The following is a 9,262-nucleotide window of genomic DNA, read 5'->3' on the forward strand; positions in this document are numbered from 1 at the left end:
GTTTCTTGTTATGATAAACAAAACTTCATTATGTTTTATGAGTAAGACTAACATTTGGGAATTTCAAGAGTGTGATTTGTTAGTTGTTTAATTAAATTCAGTTATGCATACAAATATTTATTCATCAATTTATTAGCACTTTCTATATGAAGCGCATCATATATTAATTATTTCTTAGGTGAATTGAATTTTAATAATCCCAACTTAATGCAGTTGGCCGATAATAATCTCAACTTTAAAAATAGCTGTCACTGGTCCCAACTTTCACCCTATTTGTTTTCATTGGATCTCCGTTAAAAAAAACTTAACGACGTTAAGTTTTTTCCAAATTTTAAACTGATATTTTAGGGCTTTTGATTGGAATGAGGATACGAGTCGATTGGTGTAAAACTTACATCCAAATGGTGGCCCAAACGACTAAAGGATGCTTCAATTCCGGTGTTTAAACTTTTAATTAACAAAAATCAAGTTGATTAAAGCGTCATTTCAAGTTAAGTTTTACATCAATCGACTCACATTCTCATTCCGATCAAAAGCTTTAAAAATCAATTTGAAATTTAGAAAAAAGTTAACGTCGTTAAATATTTTTTAACGGAGGTCCAGTGAAAACAAATAGTGTGAAAGTTGGGACTAGTGACAGCTATTTTCTAAGTTGAGATTATTATCGGTCAACTGTATTAAGTTGGGATTATTAAAATCCAATGTTCCTATTTCTTATTGCTAATACTAAATTTCTATATGAAATACCTTGATTCTCATTCTATTTAGTCATTTACATGTGTAATCGTAAATATAAGAAGTTGAAATGGGAATGCCTAGATAGGTATTGCTATTTTTAACACAACCGTTTCGACCTAAATACATTTTAATCATAACCGGTTTCCGTTGACATGAACTTGTGATGGAGGCCCAAGTATTGAAGAGTGTGTCATGTTATATTTTGAGGTCCATGATCATGATTCCAAAGGTGGCACACGAAAACGGGCATAACTTGGCTTACGAAGCTCCGTTTCAAGCCCATGACCGGTCGAATCGAAGATTGAGACGAGGAGCACGTTGTGCCAAACCCCTTGTCCGAAGCCCAAAAACGTCTCCTAAATAAAGTTATGGGCCTTTTTATGTTTTTTTGTCAGTTTTTACATTTATATTTGGGTTTGTGTTTGGCCCATGGCCTATTTTGGGCCCATTTCGTATTAGGAAGCCTATTTATATGATGTTTATGCGATGTGAAATGTCATACTTGAATTTTGATAATAAAGATTTTTCACTTTAATTTCCTTGACCTTTGGGTGGGATTTGAGAGTTTTGGGAAGTTCATCACTGGTATTCTTAGAATCAACCTGATTCGATCTTCGTTATCGTTTTACCGCTGCATCAACTTGTTTTAAATTAAGTATGAAGCCTCCCGGCCCATTTAAATTATTATAAAAATTTAGCATTCATGAATAATCAATTCACAAAATCATAACATAAACTGATATACACATAATTTTTAATAACTATACCATGAGTCATGACAACCCTAATATGATGGTTTTAACTCACATGATTTGTGTTCTAACTCACCAGACTACTAGTAGTGATGGCCAAGAGCTAAATTTCATTGATAGTTATTTGACCAATGGGTTTTTGTCGGTACATTCTGACCGATGGATTTTCCACGGACTAGGCCAACAATGATACCGATCATACGTTTTATAGTTCGTGATTCAGTTTCTTGATATACCTTCTAATTCCGTCGAAAGATTACATAAAAACTCAAAAAACATAACTAACATGTAGTTAAAAGTTAAAACAATTTTAATAAATATAACATACTTGAACTGCATAATAATGCAATGTAAATACAAAGACAACTATTCCAATGAAAATACAAAGACAACTATTTTGTCCCCAGGATTGGATTAAAAAGCAATGATGATAGGTAAGATTTAGTTATATCAGGGCGAGCATGCCCATCTCCTTTGCCATACATGAATTGTGCCATCCTAGCCAAGTTTGATGCATATTCAACGAACTCTCGTGATAATTGAGAATTAGCACGTGCCCGTTCTTTGTTAAGTTTCTTCCACATGCCCCGAATCATTTTTTTGATGTACTTTCTAGCTTCTTCGGTTTCACCAGTCTCATGCATGTAACATTGGATTGATTTTGGAACGTCGCCTCTTGCAAGTTCATCCTTAAAAGATAACAAAATGTGTAAGTTTATTTATTTTCATATCATCATTAGAGAGGTGGATGAAGTTACTTATCCATTAGATTGAGATTGCCCTTTGCAACAAAAGTTACTGAAACTTATGAGTTAAAGAGTTATGATAGTCAAATTATTAGTATAATTATTATCGGCCAATGAATCATTATTTGAATACTAAATCCAGTTTGTCAAGAAAATGATATTATATATCCGATATGCTAATACTACATATATATATATATAGATATTGATTACTACCGTGGATGTTCCCAAGTCATCGGCGAGTCGTGAGATTAGCGATGAGTAGTGATCTATATTCTTATGCTGTGACATGTGCTGCAAGATTTCTTCTGTTGGCGCAACTGATGTTGCCAATTTAGCATGCATGAGTACTACACGACTATCAATTGATACACAACCATTATCTAAGTACTCTAGGAGTGTTGGTGTATATCCACTATAGTACCAGCGTGCTTCAACTAGATAAGCCTTGCATAATTTTTCCCACTACAAATATTACCATTCAGAAAATTAGATATACATAACATACCAAATGTAACAATTTTATGGTTAAATAAATGTTTCATTACTTCTTTCTTAAGGTACGGGAGGATTAGTATCTCCGAGTTCTTCAATGTGTTATACGAGATCTCGTTAATCGTGTTGTAAAATCCAAGGAAACATATCTTCATATAATCCGGGAGTTTCTCAATCGCATTGATATCCCATCTATCAATAATTGATTTTTAATCAGTTATTATAACCTTTGTGAACAAAAATTACCGTATTAGCAGATAAAAATGAGTTATAAGCTAGTACGTTATAAGTTACCTGTCTATAGCATCAGTAAATTGTTCAAGTTCATCCAAAGTGCCATACACATCATAAATATCATCTATGGCTGTAATCATGGTAATAGCCTTTGATAGTGAATTCCTTCCAAGGCTATAATGAGGTTGGTAACAAACACCAATAGTCCAAAGAAAACTTGGCACCAAGCTGTCTCGAATAAAGCTGAGCTTAGTAACCCAATTTGTATTTCTCCACCACCTATATATTCATAGTATAGTTTTTTTACTCTTAGTTTTAAAGGCCATTAGTACTTTAAAATGTAGTATATATGTGTAACATAAATGATACCTTGATTCGTGTTTTATATCTTCAATATGAACAGCCTGCACCATATTGAAATCCAATCTTGCAAGCTCCAAAAATGTGGGATTCATGTCAATTCTTTTCTTGTATACTTCGATAAACCACTTCGACTCTACTCTTGGCACTCTCCAGTGTAGTGGAAGCTCCAAAGCATGGCTTACTAATGATGATATAACCTCGTCCATCTTGTCTTGTTTTTCTTCGAGATGTTTTGCTGTGAAGTCTCTAACATCGTCCAATATATTTTCATCCTCGAATGAGTGATACGAAGCCTCATACAAGTTCAACAGTCCCATCATGTCCTTGAGTGAGTTTGCCTTAAGATTTTGATTCATGTCCTCAAAGTTGTCAAATATCTCTAAACATAGACCAAAGTAAAATAAACATTGTTGTCAATCTATGTTTTATGTTATCCAAGCTCAGTGGCGGAGTTTTATATTCTCTTTTTATTTCTGCGTGGAGGAGGGGGGGGGGGGGGTATGAAGAAAGTTACCTTGAGAAACCAGATAACCATGTTGTATCATTAGTCTAAATCCAAGAGCTTTAAGGTTCAAATCCATTTTGTTCCACTTGTCATGAGTTCTATAGTAATTGTTATAAATCACTTCCAATAGACTTCTTATATCATCCTCAAAATGATACGATATTCCTAGTCTCTGCAAATCATCAACCAACTCTAGGGTACTCAATGGACTTTCCACATTGTGTATCATCATCCTCACTGACTCCTTCAAAGTATCTACTCTTGCCTTATAATATTCTCCCTAAATGGTGTGTACACAATTGTTGATCATATATAATACTAGAAACTAGTGGAACATGTAAATGAAAATAAATTTGAAATCATACTTTGTATTTACTAGAAAGTGATTGAACATAATCAAATGACCATAACGATGGCGCATAGTTTGCTGATCTTCTAGGGATGGGTTCAATAGCTGTGACACCCTTCGCAATGACATCTTCCTTTGATACGGATTGTAATAGCCTTTGTAGTGACCGCTTGCGAATGTTAAATTGCCTAAATCTGTCATCATGATATTTGTGATGGAAACCTGCACAAGAATAAGAGCAGATTGAAGCCATCTGGAAAGATATATACTAAGAGTAATAAACTGCTATATGGTTTGTTTTGAGTTATTGTTAACATACAATTGCATATATAGAGGAAGATGTGAATGTTGCATGTGATGAAAGAACTAATACGATAATTATTATACATAAAACAAAATACAATATTGCCTGTGATGAAAGAACAAATAAGGCAACCCATTATACATAAAAAAATATAGTATTGCATGAGATGAAAGAACTAATAAGATAATTATTATACATAAAAAAAATACAATATTGCATGTGATGAAAGAACTAACAAGATAACATTATACATAAAAGAGATATAGTATTGCATGTGATGTAAGACCTAATAAACGCAGTATTGCATGTGATGTAAGAACAAATAAAAAAGCTATTTCCATATCCTGTATATGTTTCTGCCCAATGAATGGTTTATGCTTACAAATTGAGTTCTATTATGTTAATTATAAAGGATTTAAACTATATGTTTAGGTTGTAATATCTAGGGTTTTACGTATTTGATTTCGTTAATGTTTAACCTGACTCGGAATGTAATTCAGATCTTTGAATTATTTAAAATGTGTTTTTATTAGTATTTAACTTGGTTAAACTTAATTTATATTTTCTTAACTCTCAAACTCGTTAAACAATGCTTAGAAACTTTTAAAATCGCTTAAAACAGCTAAATATCGTATTTAAAAAGTACAGGGACTATTTTACCCAAATCCCGAAACTTAAGCCCCAAGATAAGTTATATAATATCATAATATATCCATATTCTTACCTCTAATATTAAAACTGATTGTTAATTGGTTTGATTTTGTCTTAATAAGCTTATTTGGTTTCAATAAACGAACTAGTTTCTAATAAACGATTTTGGAATATTATACTTAATCAAAACATATTCCTAAACCCTAAAATAATCTGGAAACGCAGCCCCCACCTCTAAAAAAATCGTTCATATTGTTTCATGGTGTATTCTTCAAGAACTTTCATCTTTCAGTTTGACTTTCAAGTTTCAAGACCCTTGACCTAGTTTATCTCTTTGTTCCACTCATCATTCGGGTAAGTTCTCTTCATGAAAAACGTGTATTTTTGTCTATTTAACAAAATCCCTCAATCAAATTTTACTGATAGATGCGGTTTTGTCAGTCAATTGCTCTCTGACCCGTTTTAGAGTATAATAGTCAAAATATTTAACTATCTGATTTCTCTATCTTCTGTTCAAATTTAGCTTTCAGGCCAGAAGACTTTTATATTTGTTTTGAAATTTTGATTGTACTAGTCAGAACCCGACTTTCAACTCGAAATTTGTATTCTGACAGCTCCCTTAAATCTATAAAATCTCATAACTTGAGTTTTATACATCTGTTTGATATGATTCCATCGGCTATGTTATCGTTTTTTATTATAGTTTACCGTCTCAAAGTTATAGGCCAGTTCGTGTCGAACGAGTTAGCTCGCCTAAGGCTCGGGGCTCGTTTAATATCTTTAATTTATCGTTTAACTCGCCTGATTGTTACGGTGAGTAATCACTCCCCTATTTTGCAGATTTTAAACCTTTTGGGGACCTTATGCGTACCTTACAATATTTTTATGTATCTTAATACATCACTTGCAAATCTCCAATATTGTGATGTTGATCAAATGAATGTTTATATGTTAGTTGCTTACTTGCTTATTTGTTTATTTGTCGCATTCGGAGAGGTACATCATAATTACATTAAAGTATTATCATACGCCGTCTTAGTAGCCATCGACTGTGTTTGTGAGTCATGGCCAAACTTCACCTTTATTTATATGTATTTCGTCTTAGTAGCCATCGACCGCGTTCGCGAGTCATTGCCAAACGACACCAATTACTTGCTTTCATTTAATTGTGGATACTCATGATATTTATTTGCATATTTCATATATAATATATTTATTATCAAAATTTGTTAATTACTTACTCAACATGTGTTATTGACAAATATATATATTTTGTACGCATATTGCAGGTTATTCTTTGGATGATTGAAGTATTTGAAGGTCATTTAAAAAAGACTTTAGGTTAATAATAAAATGACAATATTTTATTTTTTTAATTTTTTTGGTTTTATTTGTAATTAATTGAGACTTGTGTACTTAGGTGAATTTAAATAAAGAAATTAGATATCGTCATATAACTTTTGCATGATAATATCTTGTGAGCTGTGATCCAACGGTTCACGCCCCGACATTTCCGTCATAGGTTGGGGTGTGACACAAGTTTTATAAGTTAACATGAAAAAGGAAATTTTTTTTGTTGAAATTGGAAATTATATAAGAGTAAAATGGTTTCTAGGAGAAAGAAATGTTAGTGATGGTTTCTAGGAGACACGTCATTTGAAATGGAGGATATCAGATAATATATAGACCTTGTCAGCTTTTATCTGATGAGTTGGACATTCGGCAGGTGTTCCGCCATTTGAAATGAAGGATCTGGTACAGATTTTTTTGTATTCCGACATTTCAAATGGCGAATGTCATTTACTCTGATCCGCTCTTTGACCGGCGGTTCACCAATCCCAAAGTAGTTTACCCCTACTTGTAAAATATCTTTTGACAGACATCTGCCATTTGAAATGACAGGTGTCCTCTTGACATCCTCCATTTTAAATGGGTCCTGCTAATAAGACACCCGACTTCAAAATTCAGACTCCCTTCATAAGACTCGTATAGCTTATACGAGTCGTATAGATATCCGTACACTGACAGCCACCAGCTTTTTGAAAAAGGTGTTTGACAAAATTCTTATGCGAGTCATATGACTTATACGAGTCGATTCTAGTACTCATACGAGTTGTATAGCCTATACTACACGTATAATCACTATACACCCTCTCTACGACTAGTATAGCCCATACGAGTCATTTTGGATCATCATACACCCTTCTTAGACCGTACATACCAGCTTTTCAGATGTGTACATAGCTTTTGAGATAGTGTTTGACTAGACTTAAGACTTATACGAGTAGTATAATCTATACGAATTGTTAGTTCATTGTACCATGTCTGGAAAAACCCCGTGAATGACCAGTTTTATACGACTAGTATAGTTTATGCGACTCGTACAAGTAGGGTAATTATTTTACATGATATAATACTCAGTAAATTATTTGACGCGAAACAAGATTTCACCGTTAATTATATGACACGACATAATATTTTAACGAGTTAGATATGTCATTTTCTGATGATGGCAATCAAGACGATTGTGTTGGTGAAACTTCTGACAATGTCTCGCCATTTTCAACCAACGAGGTATAAAATAATTTTATAAAGTATGTTTCTATTATTTTATATTTAACGATATTTTCTTTAACAAAATGTTAAATTTGTTTTCAGTTGATTTTGTCTGTCGACGAACTTAAGGACCGGGCGAAAATGATAAGTCGTGAAGTTGGTGTTGTCGTAGTAGCCCAATGGTCGTAGACAAACGCTGGTGGGGAAGTCGTTAAATTTTTGCTAAATTGTGATCATGGCGGGTCATACAATTGTACTGCGACAATTAGGCGTTCATGTACAATTAAAACTGATTGCAATTTTAGCTTAATTGGCAACTATTTGCGACAATACAATGGTTGAAGGTTGTGAGTGGTTGATGATACACACAACCACGCACTCGTTCAACATTTAAAGGGTCACACGTACGTAGGCATACTTACTCCTGTTCAAAAGGTTGTGGTACATGATATGTATCAAAACTGAGCGCCACCACGTGACAATCTATGTAATTTAAAGTCTAAGGATGAAAGAAATTTGACTTGCATCAAAACCGTGTACAATGAAGGGCAAAAGATCCGTAAAGAGGACCGTCGAGGAAAAAGCCCGATAGAGGTTCTTTTCAATTTGTTTCCAGGCACGACTTATATACACAACCATCACACAAATCCTTCCACAAATGCCCTGGAGGACTTATTCTTCATTCATTCAACTTCGTATATGATATAGCGTGCACTTCGCGCATGTGTTGGTGATAGACACAACACATAATACAAACGTATACAAGATGTTGTTTGTACAAATCGTTGGTGTAACTTCAACCAGCAAGACCTTTCATATAGAAATGGCAGTTATATCCAATGAAAAGGAGGATAATTTCACGTGGGTGTTAATATAGCGATGGCAAAGCTTCTCTACCGTTGAAGAATACGAACATTTTCTTGGTCGATGGAATTGATCGGTTAAGTCTAGCATTGTCTCTGATTACGAGTCAAGATACAAGAGACTTTATGATACCTTAATTGTCAGCCACAAAAGTAATTTACCTAGTTCTCATATTAGGTGTTTGCTCTAACTTGATTCAAGAGTTGTTTATTATTTGTCATATTTACTGATTTTTTTTCAGGAGTACTTGATTATGTTAACACCAACTGGCTCGATAAGTATATAGAAAAGTTTTTGTCTGTGTGGATAGACCAAAATTTAAATTTTGGTAATACTATAACGAATCGAGTTGAGAGCGCATAATATCTTCTAAAAAACACATGGTGACCCGCAACTCTATGTTTGATAAACTTGTGGGTATTATCGATCGAATCATGGTGAGCCAGCTAACAGCCATAAAAGCAACCTTTGAAGAGAGTCGTAAGAAGAAAATGAATCACCACAACATACCACTTTTCAATGAGTTACGCCGTCATGTTTTATGTAAAGCTCTAGATATATTATGGGACTAGCTTAACCGGGTCAACAAGTGTATGGAGTCTGGTAGAGTGTGCGGGTGTCATGTTCGCACAAGAGGTGGTATGCCATGTGCATGTATGATTTCAAAGTATTTGACTTCAGATCATACCATTCCTTTGGATTCAA

General features: G+C 33.8%; 1 protein-coding gene across 1 annotated transcript; it reads right to left on the reverse strand.

Moving 5' to 3' along the window:
- Nucleotides 1–889: 889 nt before the first annotated feature.
- Nucleotides 890–4,467, reverse strand: LOC143569458 (R-linalool synthase QH1, chloroplastic-like). The gene is made up of 7 exons (XM_077055360.1): nt 4,199–4,467; nt 3,843–4,113; nt 3,335–3,707; nt 3,026–3,244; nt 2,785–2,923; nt 2,453–2,701; nt 890–2,179 (listed from the first exon to the last, which is right to left on the reverse strand). The coding sequence occupies exons 1-7, from the start codon at nt 4,433–4,435 to the stop codon at nt 1,883–1,885; spliced, it is 1,785 nt and encodes a 594-aa protein (XP_076911475.1). The 5' UTR covers nt 4,436–4,467; the 3' UTR covers nt 890–1,882.
- Nucleotides 4,468–9,262: the final 4,795 nt, after the last annotated feature.

The sequence above is a fragment of the Bidens hawaiensis genome, unplaced genomic scaffold (assembly GCF_021521415.1).
Source record: "Bidens hawaiensis isolate Kalapana, Puna unplaced genomic scaffold, B.hawaiensis_p1.1 tig00024485_1, whole genome shotgun sequence".
Taxonomy (NCBI): domain Eukaryota; kingdom Viridiplantae; phylum Streptophyta; class Magnoliopsida; order Asterales; family Asteraceae; genus Bidens; species Bidens hawaiensis.

Bases quoted from the DNA above. Each gene is read 5' to 3' on its own strand.
- LOC143569458 (XM_077055360.1), bottom strand. From the start codon at position 4,435: ATGGCTTCAATCTGCTCTTATTCTTGTGCAGGTTTCCATCACAAATAT. The intron at 4,114-4,198 runs GTATGATTTCAA...CACACCATTTAG, and splicing joins CACTTTCTAGTAAATACAAA to GGAGAATATTATAAGGCAAG. The intron at 2,180-2,452 runs GTAGTAATCAAT...TTATCTTTTAAG, and splicing joins ATGACTTGGGAACATCCACG to GATGAACTTGCAAGAGGCGA.